The sequence below is a fragment of the Ruditapes philippinarum genome, unplaced genomic scaffold (genome assembly GCF_026571515.1).
Source record: "Ruditapes philippinarum isolate M1 unplaced genomic scaffold, ASM2657151v2 ctg1414_1_1_1_1, whole genome shotgun sequence".
NCBI classification, from domain to species: Eukaryota; Metazoa; Mollusca; class Bivalvia; order Venerida; family Veneridae; genus Ruditapes; species Ruditapes philippinarum.
In genome coordinates this window covers 71,652-91,052 of record NW_026859984.1, presented here as the reverse complement: position 1 = coordinate 91,052, position 19,401 = coordinate 71,652, and the positions used below count along the sequence as shown (strand labels likewise).

The following is a 19,401-nucleotide window of genomic DNA, read 5'->3' as shown; positions in this document are numbered from 1 at the left end:
TCTCAAGTTTTTACTTTATACATATTTTAACAATTTTAACACTAGAGGCAAAATTTGAACAACTTTGGTAGAGTACCTATAGATAATATCATATCATAAATATTAAAGCTCTAAGCCTTGTACTTTTTACTATATGTACATGAAAATCAATGACCCCTGGGGCGGGGCCAATTTTGACCCCAGGGCAATAATTTGAACAATCTTGGTAGAGGTTCACTACACAATGTTTCATGCAAAATATCTTACCTCTAGCATTTGTCAATTGCTAGAAGAATTTTTTTAACGTTTTACTATAAACCGATATAAGGAAAACCTATGACCCCCGGGATGAGGCTGATTTTGACACTAGAGGCAAAGTTTGAACAACTTTAGTAGAGTACCTATAGATAATAACACATACCAAATATCAAACCTTTGAGCCTTGTATCTTTAGACAAGAAGGTATTTTAAGCTTTTACTATATGTACATGACCCCCGGGGCGCGGCCGATTTTGACCCCAGGGCTATAATTTGAACAATCTTGGTGGAGGTCTACCAGACAATGCCTTATGCAAAATATCTAAGCTCTAGGCCTTTTGGGTCTTTACAAGAATATTTTTTAAATTTATTCTTATAATTCCATTTGGTTGCCATGGCAACCAGATTTCTGCATGGAATGAAATTCTTTGAACAACTTTGGAAGCCCTACACCCAAAGATCAATCCTGCTAAGTTTGGTTGAAATTGGACTAGTGGTTTTTCACAAGAAGATTTTTTAAGTTCACTATATAATCTATAGAACACATGTTCAAACACACACACAAACACACGCACACACACGCACGCACACGCACACACACACACACACACACACACACACACAGGTGAATTGCAATATGTCACCACATCGCAGATGCAAGGGTGGCATAAAAACTTTGTCAATACTAAAGAAAGGTTGTATTTACAAACAAGGGAGCCACAACAAAGCGCTCACCAAAGACATACTGTTATTTGTGTAAGGGCCATTTTAACATAAGGAGCAAACATTGAACAACTTGTGTAGAGGGCATATAGGTGATATTATGTACCAAATATCTAAGCTCTAAACCTTGTACCTTCATACAAGAAAATGTATAAATTTTTGCTATATACATATAGGGAAAACCTATAAACCCGAGGCGGGGCCAATTCTGACCAAAGGACTACAATTTGAATAATCTTGTTAGAGTTTCACTACACAATAGTTCATGCCAAATATCTAAACTCTAGCCTTTCTCAATTCTTAAGTTTTTACTATATACATATTTGGAAAACCTATAACCCCCGGGGAAGGGCTTATTTTGACCCCAGGGCTATTATTTGAACAGTCTTGGTAGATGTCCACTACACAATGTTTTATGCCAAATATCTAACCTCTAGCTTTTGTCAATTCAGAGGAGAAGATTTTTAGTTTTTACTATATACATATATTGAAAACCTATGACTCCCTACATTGGGGCCTGTTTTTACACTAGGGGCAAAGTTTGAACAACTTTCATAGAGGACCTATAGATGATTATAGATGATTATAAACCAAATACCTAAGTTCTAAGCCTTTTACCTTCAGACCACAAAATATTTCAAATTTTTACTCAATGTATATACATATAAGGAAAACCTATGACCCTGGGGAGAAGCCAATTTTGACACCAGGGCTATAATTTAAACAATCTTGGTAGAGTTCCACTACACAATGTTTCATGCCAAATATCTAATCTCAATAAAAACAATAAACATATCGAAAAAACCTATGATCCCTGAGGAGGGCCAATTTTGACCCCGGGGCTGTAATTTGAACAGGTTGGGTAAAGGACTTATAGATGATATTATATAACAAATATCTAAGCTCTAAGTCTTGTATCTTTGTGATCAGAAACATATATTTGAAGTTTGAAGTAAAGACCTTAAGAAACAAGAAATGTCGAACGACACATCTGCCCCCACCCTATCTAGCCCTTGACTAACATAATTGGTGATTTTGTTATAGAAACTTGCCATAAATGGGTACATGGAAGTTTTCAATTACGGAAAAAAGAAAAATAAAGAAGACTTTGTGATAAACAGTTTTCAAGATAACGGGACATTTATGGCCCCTGTGACATTGACCTTTGACCTAGTGACAAAAAACCAATAGGGCTTATCTTATTGTTATATATTGTTATAATCAATATGTGAAATATGAAGACTTTGTGATAAATAGCTTTCAAGATAATAAGCGGAAAGCATTCTGACATTTAAGACCAATGTGACATTGACCTTTGACCTAGTGACCCTAAAATCAATAGGGGTCACTTACTAGTTATGACCAATTAGTATGTGAAATATGAAGACTTTGTGATAAATAGATTTCAAGATAATAAGCGGAAACCATTCTGACATTAAATGCCCCTGTGACCTTGACCTTTGACCTAGTGAACCCAAAAGCAATAGGGGTCATCAACTAGTTATGACCAATCACTATGTGAAATATAAAGACTTTGTCATAAATAGTAACCAAGATAAAAAGCAGAAATCATACTACAATTCAAGGCACCTGTGACCTAGACCTTTGACCTAGTGACCACAAAATGAATAGGGGTCATCTACTGGTTATGACCAATCAGTATGTAAAATATGAAGACTTTGTGATAAATAGATGTCAAGATAATAAGCGGAAACCATTCGGACATTTAAGGCCCCTGTGATCTTGACCTTTGACCTAGTGACCCCAACAGCAATAGGGGTCAACAGCTAGTTAAGACCAATCACTTTGTGAATTATAAAGACTTTGAGGTGAATACTTTTCAAGATAATCAGCGGACACCATTTTGACATTTAAGGCCCCTGTGACCTTGACCTTTGACCAAGTGACCCTAAAATCAATAGGGGTCATCACTAGTTATGATTAATCAGTATGTGAAATATGCCACCTTATTAAAGAATACTTTTCAAGATAATCAGCTGAAACCATGCAGACACTTAAGGCCCCTCTGACCTTGACCTTTGACCTAGTGACCCCAAAATCAATATGGGTCATCTAATAGTTATGACCGATCAATATGTGAAATATGAAGACTTTGTGATAAACAGTTTTCAAGATAAGCGGGAAACCATTTTACCATTCAAGGCCCCTGTGACCTTGACTTTTGACCTCGTTACCCCAAAATCAGAGGGGTCATCTACTAGTTATGACCAATCAATATGTGAAATATGAAGACTTTGCAATGAATTGTACCAAAGATAAAGATCGGAAACCATTCTGACATTTGTGGCCACTGCGACCTTGACCTTTGACCAATATCAATAGGGGTCATCTATTGGTTATGACCAATCAATATGTGAAATATGAAGACTTTGTGATGAATACTTTTGAAGATAATCAGCGGGCACCATTTTGACATTTAAGGCCCTGTGACCTTGACCTTTGACCTAGTGACCCCAAGATCAATAGGAGTCATCTAATAGGAGTCATCTACTAGTTATAGCCAATCAATATGTGAAATATGAAGACTTTGTGATGATTAATTTTTAAGATAATCAGCGGAAACAATTTTAACATTAAAGGCCCCTGTGACCCTGACCTTTGACCTAGTGACCCCAAAATCAATAGGGGTCATTTCCTAGTTATGACCAATCAACATGTGAGATATGAAGACTTTGTGATGAATACTTTTCAAGATAATCAGTGGAAATCATATTAACATTTAAGGTCCCTGTGACCTTGACCTTTGACCTTGTGATCCAAAAATCAATAGGAGTTATTTACTAGTTAAAACTAATCAATATCTGAAATATGAAGACTTTGTAATGAATTCTTTTCAAGATAATCAGAGGAAACTATTTTTACATTTAAGGCCCCTGTGACCTTAACCTTTGACCTAGTGACCTAAAAATCAATAGAGGTCATTTACTAGTTATGACCAATTTACTTGTGAAAAATGAAGACTTTGTGATGAATATTTTTCAAGATAATCAGTGGAAACCATTTTGTCATTTAAGGCCCCTGTGACCTTGACCTTTGACCTAGTGACCCAAATATCAATGAGGATCATCAACTAGTTATGACCAATCACTATCTGAAATATACAGACACTGTGATAAATAGTTTTCAAAATAATCAGCGGAAACCATGTGGTCTACCGACGGACAGACCGACAGACAGACCGACATTAGCAAAACAATATACCCCCTCTTCTTCGAGGGGGGGGGGGGGCATAATAAAGAACGTTTAGTGAAAAAGCATGAAAACTTGAATCAGAAATATTGATGAGGTCGCCGATGCTTGGTGAGTAGGATAGCTCTCAATATACTCCCTCTAGTCAAGATTAAAATTATGTGTATAATCTATCTCTGGTTAAACCGGTAGGGGACTAACAACTTTTGTAGAGGATATAAAAATGACACCATACATTAAATATCAAGTCTCTAGGCCTTTTATTTTCAGACAAGAATTTTTTTTTAAAGTTTTGCATTTTTGAAATTCCTGTAAAGTTTGGTTACTGTGCAGTCATCAGTTTTTAAAGGAGATGTTGTTAAAAGGCATTGTTGATGACGCACATATGTACAATGACGGACGGTGGGGGATCACAATAGCTCACCATGAGCATGTTGTGATCAGGTGAGCTAAAATACAGCTGGCCCATTTTCAAGAGTTTTAAAATTAAGCTGAAAGGTGATGCTACTTGCCAAAAATGACCTATGCTCTCGGCATCATAGTTTTGACTTACAGCATGTTTATTATATTAGTCTAAATATACTAAGTGGCCTAAGGCAAGGGCCATTTTTGATCCCATGAACATAATTTGCACAATTTTTCTGTAGAGGTCAGTCCAACATGCAAAGCAACGTACCAAATATCTTAGCTCTGTGCATTGCAGTTTCACACAATAAGCTTAAATGTATTTTCCTGTATAAATCTATATTGATGAAGTGACAGCCCAAGGCAAGGTCAGTTTTGACCATAGGGATACAATTTATATACTTTTTGTGGTAATGCTTAACCCTAAATACATAAGCTCTGAGCAGTAGATCTCATTTTCAATGTCCTTTTTTTGCTCCTGTGACCTACTTGTGAAACAGACTGTAATCATTTGATATATAATATTTGTAGAAAGTCACATAAAAATCACTCTTGTGAAGTTTGCTTATAAAACATGTTGTTAAGAGTTATTTAGATGAAAATGGAAAATATGTGACAAACAATAGAGGATGGACAACTTACCATGACAAAAGCTCATCTCAGCTTTAATAATTAACACTCACCAAATATTTTTTTTTGTAAAATTTAGAAATGAATAAATAAAATAAAATATTATTTACCTTGAAATACCTCATCAAATATTTGTTTTTTGTCATCGTTGGTGTCAATGTAACATTCAATGACTCCACCATTAACATTTAATTTTTGTAACTTCTTGATATCATCTGGCTTCAAGATTGACATCAACCAATCTACAGCTGTCCCGTTTTTACAACATTCTTTTAAGCTTTCAATAGACATGTCCCCTGAAGTTCTCAAATTAAATATAATTGAGCCCAATTTTACACGTTCAAGTAAAGATGCCGCCTTGTGTAAAATGTCTGTCCTCAGTTCAGGATCGTCATTAGCGCTTTCAACAATATCTTTTTCCACTTTTTTGATTTCGCTCTTGACATCTGAATGTTCAGTAGTGTCCTGTGTTGGATTTTTTTCTGTAAGACTATACCGTAAAGCTACCGGAGTTGCCTCTGGATTAGATGCAAGAGTATATGTTGAACCTGTGAATATTGTTATAAAGAAACAACAAAGAATTAAAGAGATACTTTTTACTATGTCAAAAAATGTGAATATGTATCAGTAAAATATTTTCATACGCTTACCACTAAATATAAGCTTGTGTTGAAAAGATTAAAAGAACTTTGATAGAGTTTACTGTCAAGTGTCACTGATATTTTTCCAGTAACAGATTAAGTCACAAACATCAAACTGTGGGTTATCTAATTGCTACACTTTGTGCCTGATGAGTTTAAATTTTTATCAAACTTATGTAAATATTAAAAAGGTTTGTATTCTATCTAAAACCATCTTTTTTCATTTGTAATATGAAAGCCTTACACTCTTTCTTGTACTCCGAAGACAGTTCTTTGTAAAATTCAAATAGCTGCTTTATAAGTTTGAAATTTTGAGCAGCAATGTTGTATAGCTCTGTTGCTCTCTCTTTTCTGCTCTCTTTCTTTGTAATGAGCTCATACTGTTGCAGATCAATAGCATGGACTGAAACAAGATCATCTATGAATTGCCTTGGTTCCATTGTTGCTATTATTTTGTCCTTTGCCTTTTCAAAAAATCCGCATAATTGAACTTGTTCCAATGATGTGCCTATTTTTGGAAAATATAATAATTCAATAGTTACTAAGCTTTTAATATTATATTACTTGGACAGAAACTGAACATATAGATAATACAAAGGTACATGTATGTTTTTCTATTTATGGAGAGTGCACTCAACTTCTAAGTGCAGGACAGTTCAAACAAGGATACGGCTGAAAGCAGTCTATGCTTTGCGAATCTGCACATTTGTCAATGTATTTCATGTACATTAGTCAACAAAGGCTATAATAGAAAAAGTGTAAATAACCACTAATGTTTTTCATCAGTGACATGGATTCCAGTACCAGTAATCCCTAACTCCACCCAAGTTAAAGGACAACACCTCGTATCTACCTACAAAACATGAAAGACATCAGTCAATAAATAAAGGTTTCATGAGCCAATTTGAGCTTTATCACTCTGAATACATTGACCCTGACCCAAATTTCCATTTCTCTTCACACAATAATAGTGCCAACTAAAATATTTACCTACTTAATAAGAAACACCAGTAAATAAACTAGAACTATCACTTAATGTGATTAATACCCCCGCAAGACTGCTTCGGAAACGAGGATGTTACTAGTAACAGAATACCTTGTAAAAGTAATGGTTGTGGGCAATTTAAGATAGTTGTGGTTCTTGTATGTTGCATTTCTTTTCAACGTGGTTGGCCATTGATGAAGTTTTATTGAATTACTCTGTAATAAGTCAAGAAAGACAAGGAAAAGGAACAAAGGGCAATAACTCTATAAATACTGAAGGTGGAGTTATGGTTATTGAACATTGCACTTCCTCTCATTATGCTTGACCATTGTATGAAGTTGTATTGAATTCCAACTACTAGTTTTCAAGTTATGCACTGGACAAAAAAGTAACAAAGGGCAATAACTGTAATTAGTCTAAGTAGAGTTATGGTTCTTGTGCACTGCACTTCATCTCACTGCCCTTGACCATTGTATAAAGTTTCATTGAATTCCAACCATTAATTTTCAAGTTATGCACTGGACAATAAAAAGTAATAAAGTGCAAAAACATTTAAATGAGTCGAGAAAGAGTTATAGTTTCTGTGCACTGCGCTTCCTCTCAATATACTTGACCATTGTATAAAATAGTATTGAATTCGAACTACCAGTTTTCAAGATATGCTATGGACAAGAAAAAAAGCAATGGAAAAGTAACAAAGGACAATAACTCTAAAATTACTCTGGACAGACTTATAGTTATTGTGCACTGCACTTCCTCCTATTGTGCTTGACCATTGTATGAGGTTGTTTTGAAATCCAACCAGTATGTTTTAAGTTATGCACCGTACAAGCAAAAGTAACAAAGGGCAATAACTCTGTAATTTGTCAAAATAAAGTTATGGTTCTTGTGCACTGCACTTCCTCTTAATGTGCTTAACCATTGTAGGAAGTTATATTGAATTCCAACCATTAGTCTTCAAGTTATGCTCTGGACAAAAAAGGCAATGGAAAAGTAACAAAGAGCAATAACTCTGTAATTAGTCAAGATGGAGTTATGGTTCTTGTGCACTGCACTTCCCCTTATTATGTTTGTCCATTGTATGAAATTGTTTTGAATTCCAACAAGTAGTTTTCAATTTATGCTCCTGACAAGGAAAAGTAACAAAGGGCTACAACTCTGTAATTAGTCAAGATGGAGTTACGGTTTTTGTGCACTGCACTTCCTCTCAATGTGCTTGACCATTGTATGAAGTTAAATTGAATTCCAACTATTAGTCTTCAAGTTATGGTCCGGACAAAAGAAAGCAATAGAAAAGTAACAAAGGTCAATAACTCTGTAATTACTTTAAATAGAGTTATGGTTCTTGTGTACTGCACTTCCCCTTATTGTCCTTGACAATTTTATGAAGTTGTTTTAAATTCCAACCAGAAGTTTTCAAGTTATGCTCCGGACAAGGAAAAGTAACAGAGAGCAATAACTATGTAAGTAGTCAAGATGGAGGTATGGTTCTTGTGCACTGCACTTCCTCTCAATGTCCATGACCATTGTATGAAGTTATATTGAATTCCAACCATTACTCTTCAAGTTATGTTCCGGACAAGGAAAATGCAACGGACCGCTGGACCGACCGACCAAACGACCACCGGGTGACTTCTATATACCCCCCCCCCAAACTTCGTTTCGGGGGTATAATAAAGGCTGTATAAGCAAAATTATAAAAATAAATTTCTAGCACCTTGGCATTTTAGTTTAGGACTGTCCCATAACTACACACAAAAAAGAGCCACCGCCGGGCGGGGGCAACGCTCGACTTTTTACTTTTTCTAAAAGCAAACAAAGAAATGTTTGAACAAATCTTAACGTTTCCTTTTTATAAATTTAATCGGTCTGTCTTGTCACATTAGTTTTGTCTATATATTTTGTATATATAAATAGAAACACGTAATGCATTCTATAAATAGAAACACGCAATGCATTCTATAAATAGATACACGCAATGCATTCTATAAATAGATACACGCAATGCATTCTATAAATAGATACACGCAATGCATTCTATAAATAGATACACGCAATGCATTCTATAAATAGATACACGCAATGCATTCTATAAATAGATACACGCAATGCATTCTATAAATAGATACATGCAATGCATTCTATAAATAGATACACGCAATGCATTCCATAAATAGGTTGTTGTTGTTGTTGATGTTGATGATGATGATAGATATCTATATATATATATATATATATATATATATATATATATATATATATATATATACACACACACACCAATAAATATATATTGTCATTTAATGCACAAATCTGAGAAAATTCAGTAATTTAACCTTCAAGGTCAAGGTCATTTAAGAGCCCAAGTGTTTGATAAACAACAAGGTCTTGTCCTTAAGAATGTTCTACTATATTATGAAGTTGATCCCTTCAATAATAGCAAAGTTACAGCCAGTTACAACCAAAACAATGAAAATTTCAATAATTTGACCTTCAAAGTCAAGGTCATTGATGAGTGAATGTCAAGGTCTGTCTGGTCATTTTTAAGGGTTATCCTTGAAGATTATTATGTTCAAGTTTAAAGACAATCCATTCAAAAATAACAAAGTTACAGCCAATAATAGCCAAAAAAATGAAAATTTCAATAAATTGACCTTCAAAGTCAAGGTCATTAATGAGTAAAGGTCATGGTCTGTCTGGTTATTTTTAAGGGATATCCTTGAAGATTATTATGTTCAAGTTTGAAGACAATCCATTCAAAAATAACAAAGTTGCAGCCAATAATAGCAAGAACAAGCAAAATTTGGACTTTTGACCTTGAAGGTCAAAGTCATTTATGGATGAAGGTCAAGGTTAATGTGGTCTACTGAAAGGTCTTGTCCCAAGGGTTGTTGTGGCCAAGTATGAAGATAATACACCAAGAACTTAAAAAGTTATGATCAAGGTACAAGTTTGCAGAAGTCAACAGGAACGGGAACGGCAACGCCGACATAACTGTAAAAATACCTTTGTTTGTTTTTTTCAAAATAAGTGGGGCTAAAATGGCTGTTTGACCTTTGATTTTGACCATTAATGAACAAAGTTCTAACTTGAGCTAGGAATCATCAAAACAATCTTCGTGACCGATTTCCAGGATATTTAGACCAAATCAGGAGCCTCTAAAGTGTTAAAATGTTTTTTCTATATCTGGGCTGTATGACAAACTTTATGACCACATATGCCTTAGAAATCATCGTAACAACCCTTATGATCAATTTCATAGGATATGTGGACTCAAGCAATAGCCTCTAGAGTGTTAACAAGGTTTTGCCATTGGACTGTGTGACCTAGTTTTTGACGGCAGATGACCCATATTTGAACTTGAAAGCTAGAAGTCATCAAGAACAGTTTTTTTTACCAATTTTAAGGACATTTGGGCTGAAACAGTTGTCCCCAAAGTATTTTTTTAATATTTGAGTTGTGATAGTTTTTGTCACTGATGACCCATATTCAAACTAGAGCTAGAAATCATCAAAACATTTCTGACCAATTTCCAGAAATTTGCACCAAAACAAAAGCCTCTAAAGTGTAACGAGGTTTTTCAATATTCGGGCTGTATAACCTTTTTATTTATTCCAGATGATCTTTATTTTAACTTGAGCTAGAAATCGACATAACAACCTTTTAAACAATTTCAAGGATATTTGAATCAAAGTAATAGCCTCTAGAGTGTTAACATATATTCCTATATGTTGGCTGTGTGACGTAGTTTTGGACCCCAGATGACCCATATTCAAACTTGAGCTAATAATTATCTTAACAACCTTTTGACCAATTTCTAGCAGCAGGATAACTGGACCAAAACAATAGCCTCTACAGTTTTTTTTCGATATTTGGGCTGTGTGGCCGGGTTTTGAAGCTTAGGTGACTCGTATTTGAAACTGCAATCAATAAAATAATCTTTGCAAAGTATTTCCAAGATATTTGGACTTAAACAGTAGTCCTTGGAGTTTTAACAAGGCTTTTTAATATGTTGAGCGATTGAAAAAAACAAAGGTATTCAACATACATATTTATTTTTGTTACAGGAGGGTTTTGTTCGCCTTGTTAATTTCACGGGAGGGCTTTTGTCCGCCCAGTAATTTCCATGGGAGGGCTTTTGTCCGCCCTGTTATTTTCACGGGGAGCTTTTGTCCGCCCTGTCATTTTCACGGGAGGGCTTTTGTCCGCCTTGTCATTTTTTTGGACGGGAGGGCTTTTATTTGTGAGGGTTTTTGTCCGTTTCCCTGATTTTTAAGCTTTTATTATACATGTAAACATATTAGGAAAATCAATGACCCCGGGGCGAGGGCATTTTTGATCCCAGGACTATAATTTATGTAGAATTTCATTAGATGATGCTGCACACAATATATCTAAGCTGTTGACCTTGCACTTTCAGAGAAGAAGAATTTTAAAGATTTCATTTAAAAAATCTAATTCTAGCCCATTTGAACAATTTAAGTACAGCTTTATGCTAGAAAAATCCCAGGCGAATTTCATCAAATTTGACTTAGTGGTTTCTAAGAACAAGTCGTTTGTTAAAAAAATTGATGACGGACACACTGACACGGACGGCAGCTGGACAAATTGTCACAAAAACTCACCTTGAGCACTTTGTACTCAGGTAAAAATCGCTCAGTCGATCTCAAAAGCATAATCCAAAATGTAAACTAGAATTTAAACACCTAAACTTAATGAAAAGGTTAACCAATGCAGACGCCAATGCCAACACCGATAAGAGGGCCATGACAATAGCTCCCCTTTTTTCTTCGAAAAGTAGAACTGACAAGATTACAGAAAATTGTACTTCTTAAATACAAAGTTGCGCTAGATTATATTCTGTCCTATGAATATAGTTATATTGAACAATGAAAAGTTAGTATATTGACATAACTCCGTTAAACCATAAAAACAAATCAAACACAGAAATTTGATGGGTTGAAACGCACACTGGCACTGCAATAGTAAATGTCCAGCTTTACTAGTGGGCAAGTCGGTGCCTGAGTGGCATAACTGATTTAACTTAAGCTACCTGAGTATCTTCCTCACATTTAAGACTTCAAAGTTCCTGGCAGGATTTGAACCCACAGCAGTGATGGGCAAGTGGTTTGAAGTCAACGACTACTCTAGGCTTATAGTAACATGTGAATCAAACCATGAGCAAGAACTTATATTTCCAATACTTAAGATGTTCTCAAAAAAGCATGACTAAATCACAATTTTCACCTTTTTAGGATTTTCAATTATTTGACAATCAATTTATTAAAATATGAACACTTACATCTTACTTCTGGACAATTTGGTTGTTTCTGTAACGCATTTATAATGCTGTCGTGATTTTCATTTAGCGCCTCTTTAAATGCTTTGAAAGGATTCGAGTCATTAGATTCTGACAGCAAAAGATCCACTTTAATAAGTAGTGCTTCAACCTTTTCACGTCTTGTTCTAAGTTCTCTAAATGTTTGATAAAATTCTTCATCTACAATGCCCTTTTCTTTCAAATGTTTTGCAACTTGAAAATGATCAATCTCTTCTTTAAGCATTTTGAAGTTGGCACTCAGTATCTTTCTTGCAACAGAACTTTCCAGCTGTGAATAAAAAAAAACATTTTTAATTAATATTCAGGTTATAGTTACATAATGCAAGGGTTATCAGTAATGACATGTGTCGCCTCATATTAGATATAACTCGGCAAAAACTCATTCAACCTAACAACCTGTGTAATATACACAAGGATTTGAGCTATCAATCCTGTAAAATTTCATTGAAATTGCATTAGTGGTATAATAGGAGTAGTCCGGACCAATTTCAAAATTAAAATTAAGGGCAAAAACTCTGACAAAAAATCAATGAACCAAAAAATGTTGATGAGATGCATAACCAGACATGGTATTGATCATTCCCCTTAGGTTTTGATGAAATTGCACCAGTAGTTTCTGAGGAGTAGTCAAAACAAACTTCAGTGTAGCTGGCAACACAAAAAGTCTTTTTTATTCAATGGCAATAACTCAGTCAAAACTCATTCAAACAAAAAACTTGTGTATTTCGCACAAGTACTTGACCTACCGATAAATCATGTAAAGATTCATCGAAATTGCATTAATGGTATAAGAGGAGTAGTTCAGACAAACTTTAAAAATAAAAATAATTAAAATCCCCACAACTCTGATAAAAATTCATTGAACCCTTTAAAGCTGAAATTATGCACAACTAGACTTGGAACTGATCATTCCTGTTAAGTTTGGATGAAATTGCACCAGTAGTTTTTGAGAAGTAGTCCGGACAAGCTTTTGTGTACATGTGTCTGGTAACATATTAGGGCGGTACATAATTCGGCCAAAAATCATTGAACATCGTACAATATGCACAAAGACTTGGGCTACAAACCAAACCTGTAAAGTTTCATTGAAATTGCATTAATGGTATAAGAGGAGTAGTCCTGACAAACCCTAGAAATAAAAATTATTAAAGGGCCATAACTGGGCCAAAAATCATTGAACTGGAAAATGCCGACAATATACACAATTATACTTGGTACTGATTATTCCTGTAAAGTTTGGATGGAATTTCACCAGTAGTTTATGAAGTGTTGTCTGGAAAAGTCTTATGATGTACGGACATACCGACGAACGCCCGACTGAACAGGGATAAAGGGCCATTTCTATTGGGTTTTTTTCTATTGTTTAACAGAGGACCATGACCCCTTATTCTATTTTACTGAATGAATTCTATTGTCCTCTTTTGTTTGCTTTACAGTTAGATGGGCCCTATCCCTATTCGGTAGTGCGGACGGACGGACACACGGACGTACAGACGACGTGACGTAGAAGTGATCCCTATATGGTGTCACTAATACGTAGAGGCGACACAAAAATGTAATTTAAACTAAAATGAATTTGATCAACTAAAACCTTAAAATAAGTTCTAAAATTTCCAATAGGAAAGCCAATAAAGTGCCAAACCCAAAGTTTTGCCGAACATAAAATACTACATATCTATAATGAAAAAGCTTTTTAAACTTAAACATCAGCATGGAATAAGAGCTCAGACTTATTAAATTCCTTACCCTCTGGGCTCAGGCTTTAAAAGCATCCTCATACTTCTGCTGATGTAAATATATGGAAAAGGTGTATTTATCCTCTATTTATTACGATAATCATAAAGTGAAATAATTCAAAATTCAAGTTACATGGAATTATTGTTATTTGGCATTGTAGTTCCTGTCAAAAGTTACTATAACTGTGCGGTGTTTCAATAAGATAATATTGACTCTTTGGAATTTATATTTAAGACAAGCATGATTCGTAAAACATTTTAGGGAGATTATTAAAGAATAAAGTAAGTTAAAGTTATGGAAATAATACTTAATCATTATAACTGTGTTAAGTTTAATACGTTTTATTTCTCCTTAAAGGGAAATAATTCAAAACTACCGTAAGAAATGAAGGCCACTGAGTATCCCTCTAACTATTCTTCATGAATGTATGAAGTTTCAATCAAGTATCATTGATTGTTAAGAAATTATACATTTTTAAGTACATGTACCAGTATTATAAAGGGAGATAATTCCAAAATTAAGCAAGGTAGAATACTTTTTGTATTTTCTGATCGCAGATCAGCAAATACAATGCTGACATTCAATCTCTGACACAGAAGTTTCACGACAAACCTAACAACAAGTAGTTCTCAAAACAGCTTAAAACTATCGATGTAAAAGAAAGAAATATTTTTATTTTGTTACAAGTATCAAACAAATTACAACGCATTCAAAGTTTAAAAGTAGCGTTGGCTTATAGGATTGTCAATAAATGCACGCGGATGAATATGATTTTAATCAATGAAAATGCTATTTTTAGCGATGTCGATTACCGAATACCTCAGAGCGTATTACTACACAAATAAATCTGATTGTCGGAAGTGAAATATATACATGTCGGACTGTTTTTGGCGAGAAGATTTTCGCTAAATTATTTACTTCAATGTTAAACAACAGGTATATCGTGAACAAAATAACTCGAAATTTATCAGGATTATAAACCCTGCATGGATATTCTAAAAATAGAATTATTTGATTTTATTCCGACTGTTTCCGTTACATTTCTCCGAGGTGCAGGGGTAACGCGCTCGTTTAGGGTGTGAGAGGTCTGGGGTTCTAATCCCAGTCGAGGCAACTTTTTTTAAGTGACTTTTTTAAGGAAGTAGCCACGATATGCAATGATAAAAAGGATAAAGTGTGGCTGTCATAAAAAATGAACATAAATTATTTTTGATGCAACTCTAGTTATGCAAAATTCTATATGTATCAAACTGTTATAGTAAAAAATCCAAACGTAGTTGCTGCCCTGCAAGGTGAATTATAGTTTATAAAAATAAACTTATAACAGGAAAATACATACAGATATACAGTACGATTTAGATTGCATATATCAGAAAATACCACAGAGCTTGCAGACCTTTGATTAAACACTGCACTTCCTTTGACTTATTTTCATCACCGATTAAATTTTAATCAAATTCTTTCATTTTTTGGTGCAGACTTATTTGAGGTCATGAAAGAAAAGATTATATTACAATTATGATTTTTTGAATATTTTCCAAACCTTTTGGCATATTTTCATCTGGGATTGACTAAAATTTTTATTATTTTTTTTCAAAGTCAAACACTTCAGTTGAAATATATTTAAGTAAAAGATGCTCCTAGTAAACATTATTTTCTTGTACACAATATAATTAAATTTTCATATCTGACCTTAACCTTCTACCGCATGAGCATATTGTGAAAAATGACCTTTTCATTGAAAAGCCTCCTGTTACAAGTTCACGCTGCTATGAAACTGTGACAAATGCTTCAGTACTGATGAAACTTAACACAAATGTTGACTGGAGAATATCTATTGTACCAGCATCCTTAATTTTAAATTTCCTGTTACAATGGCAACGGGGCAGGTCTTAAAATTGCCAAAAATCACTATTTTGCATTGTTTTTTTATGCTCCCCGAAAAATTATCACAATATTGAGACGACGTGTGGGCGCAATATTTGGGTCGCTACCTTGAAGGTCAAGGTCACAGCATGACCTTGCAGCAAAATCGTGTCCGGCCCATAACTTCGTTATTTCAAGTCGGATTTTACGACTATTTCACAGAAATGATCTTTATCTTGAGACGACGTGTCGCGCGCAACATTTTGGTCGCTACCTTGAAGGTCGAGGCCACAGTATGACCTTGCAGCAAAATCGTGTCCGGCTCATAACTTCGATATTTTAAGTCGGATTTTACAACTATTTCTTAGAAAAGAAAACCATATTGAGACGACATGTCGCGCGCAACATTTGAGTCGCTACCTTGAAGGTCAAGGTCACAGCATGACCTTGCAGCAAAATCGTGTCCAGCCCATAACTTTTTTTGATGTCGGATTTTACAACTACTTCACAGAAATGATCACCATATTGAGACGATGTGTCAAGCACAAAATTTAGGTCGCTACCTTTAAGGTCAAGGTCACAGCATGACCTTGCAGCAGTATCATGACAGCCCATTATTTCGTTATTTGAAGTCGAATTTAACAACTATTTCACAGAAATGATCACCATATTGAGACAACGTGTCACATGCATCATTTTGGTTGTTTTAATACTTTAAACTTTGTCTGTGACATAACTCTGACACTACAAAAGGTATACATTGTACCTTACTGCGTCCAAAACCTATTCAGGAAGCATCACCCGGTTCAACTGGCTCTTGTTTCCATCAAAACTGATTTCAAAGTGCTGCAACTTCTGAATAGATTGAGATAGAGTAAAAGCTTTTCAGCTTTGGTTTAAACGTTACCTTAAGATCGACCTCAGGCCATTTTTAGCCTGTCACATGTCTAGAATTTTCTTGGGGACGAGGGGGGCGGGGCTAGTGCCCTCCTTCAAAATCCCAAACAGAAGGGTGCACATCGTCCCTCTGGCACGCCTTGATGTACCTTTTTGATAGGGGCGCCGCCGAAAAAGTGATGACTATTTTGAACAAGATTTCTTAAACAAAAACAGTGTTTGGGGCCTAAATAGGGCATTTTGTCACTATTTGAGGGCTCAAAAAGGGGTGGGGGTGAAAAGGCGTCAAATCACATCTAAATGAGGTAGAAGGTGTCACAAAGTAAACCATTTCGTAAATGATCAGAAGTGCTTTCAGTACTTTGATTTTTACATAATGCGTAAATGTTCAGAAGCGCTTTCAGTACTTTGATTTTTGTAGTATTCTATTTTCATGCCGAACCTATGTTTATACTAAATCCAATGTAAATTATTGCATCAGTTTTTGTAAAATTCAGAGTTATCGAGTGAAATAACTTATTTCAGTATTATTATTGTTTGCTTAAATTTCTTGGTATCATTCCAAGCATTTTGACATATTTTTCATAAAATTCGGTCCAGTAATAAGAAAGTTAGATTTTTGTGATAAAGTATAAATTTATTTATGTTGAATAAATTTCATATTACGGGCCTGTATATTTTGTTATACATGAGTTGTAGAATGCAAGAAAATCGTGAAAGTTATGTTTCATGCTTTCTACTCAGGGTAACTATGCATATATATTGATCGATTTTAAATCTTCTTTTGGACTCACATATAGACGTGTAAAGACGCACAAGGTCATTATGACAGACCAATTTATTTTTGTGGTGTAAATTTTAAGCTTGCGCAGAGTAAATTTTTCTTTTCTTGTTGTTTTATTTAGTATTTTTTTGTTATTTCAGAAGATCGTAATTCAGTTAAATTAGTTACACAGGTGCTAGTTGCATTGATTTGACCTAAAATGTGTTTGACCTTGTTATTTATACAATAAAATATAAATATATTAAAAAAAAAAAATTAAATTTTTTTTTTTTTTTTCACTGTTATATTATTATAGACAAGGTATGCAACATTCAGGTATGAAAATTATGGGTACGCCGGTTATCTGTGTTAAAATTTTTCACCCGGCGGTAATATCGTCGGATTTTTGCATGGAATCAATACACAATATATTTTTCTATTACAATTTACTATTTACAGATCCCCAATTAACCGCTAGTTAATGTTATAAAGCCCGAAAGTAAGAAATCACCCAGGTCCGAAAGATGAGACCGTCATGACATGTAATTGTAACCTGGTATTTACGCTTGAAATACATCAACAAAGAGATCAAACGGGTCGAACTCACATGCAAACAACTGGATTTTACATACTTTTAAATGGTTTGATGCTCCACGAGTCGAACGTAGTCCCATGAGCCTGTATTTAAAGAAATATCCTACATGTAGACGATATTTTTAGAAGGTAATTCCTACCGGAAGTATTCTCCGGCTTCCGTTTCACATACAATGACAAAGAGCGGAACAGGGAACCAAGCACATGTTGCGGGAGAACACTTCCGATTTAGGAATTTCTTATACATGTAGAATTTTTCTTAAAATACGGGCACATAGGACTTAGTGCCACTCGTGGAGGATAAAACCATTTAAAAGTATGTAAAATCCAGTTGTTTGCATGTGAGTTCGACCCGTTTGATCTCTTTGTTGATGTATTTCAAGCGTAAATACCAGGTTACAATGTACATGTCATGACGGTCTCATCTTTCGGACCTGGGTGATTTCTTACTTTCGGGCTTTATAACATTAACTAGCGGTTAACTGGGGATCTGTAAATAGTAAATTGTAATAGAAAAATATATTGTGCATTGATTCCATGCAAAAATCCGACGATATTACCGCCGGGTGAAAAATTTTAACACGGATAACTGGCGTACCCATAATTTTCGTACCTGAATGTTGCATACCTTGTCTATAATAATATAACAAAGAAAAAAAAAAATTAATTTTTTTTTTTTTAATATATTGATATTTTATTGTATAAATAACAAGGTCAAACACATTTTAGGTCAAATCAATGCAACTAGCACCTGTGATTAGTTATTACAAATTCGTTTTATAGAAATTTTATTTTGCATTTTGACAGTAATTTTTCGTTCTCTAATTTTTCGTCTGCTGTAGATTTATGACTCTAGTATTTAATTCATTACTTGAATATTGGTAATCTGTTTATTATCACTGATAGTTGTTATGTATGGAAGGCCGTCAACGCCTTGAGTGCACGTTATTGTATCATGCATATGTTTCATGTATATTTACTAAAATAAGTTTTCTTGTTCATGTTTAATACAGTAAAAGTCATTTATAATTAAGTCTGCTGCAGATGTTCTTTTTATATAATTCTTATTTCTTTAAGTAATTTTCATATCACTTCATCATCATTATTTTTTTGTACGAAAGTGGAGATTGTGACGTAGCGACGCAGGCTTGGATCTACACTCTGTAGACAGTACAGAATCGATCTTTCTGCTTTGAATTGGTCACATCTGGAGATTGTGACGTAGAGACCCCACATCCACAGTCTTGGATCTATACACTCTGTAGACAGTACAGAATCGATCTTTTGTTTTGGATGGGTCACATCTCGAGATCAGTGTATATTTGTTTAAGTTAAGCCACCGGGACAAAGTGCTATTCGACAGGACACGGAA

General features: G+C 34.6%; 1 protein-coding gene across 1 annotated transcript in view; it reads right to left on the bottom strand.

Moving 5' to 3' along the window:
* LOC132758513 (uncharacterized) overlaps nucleotides 1-19,401 on the bottom strand; it is a 64,691-nt gene that overhangs the window by 24,197 nt on the left and 21,093 nt on the right. The window contains exons 2-4 of the mRNA XM_060750194.1: nucleotides 12,134-12,440; nucleotides 6,091-6,354; nucleotides 5,316-5,753 (exon numbers count right to left, since the gene is read on the bottom strand). Of these exons, the coding sequence (XP_060606177.1) occupies nucleotides 5,316-5,753; nucleotides 6,091-6,354; nucleotides 12,134-12,440 (1,009 nt within the window). The remainder of the gene's footprint in view (nucleotides 1-5,315; nucleotides 5,754-6,090; nucleotides 6,355-12,133; nucleotides 12,441-19,401) is intronic.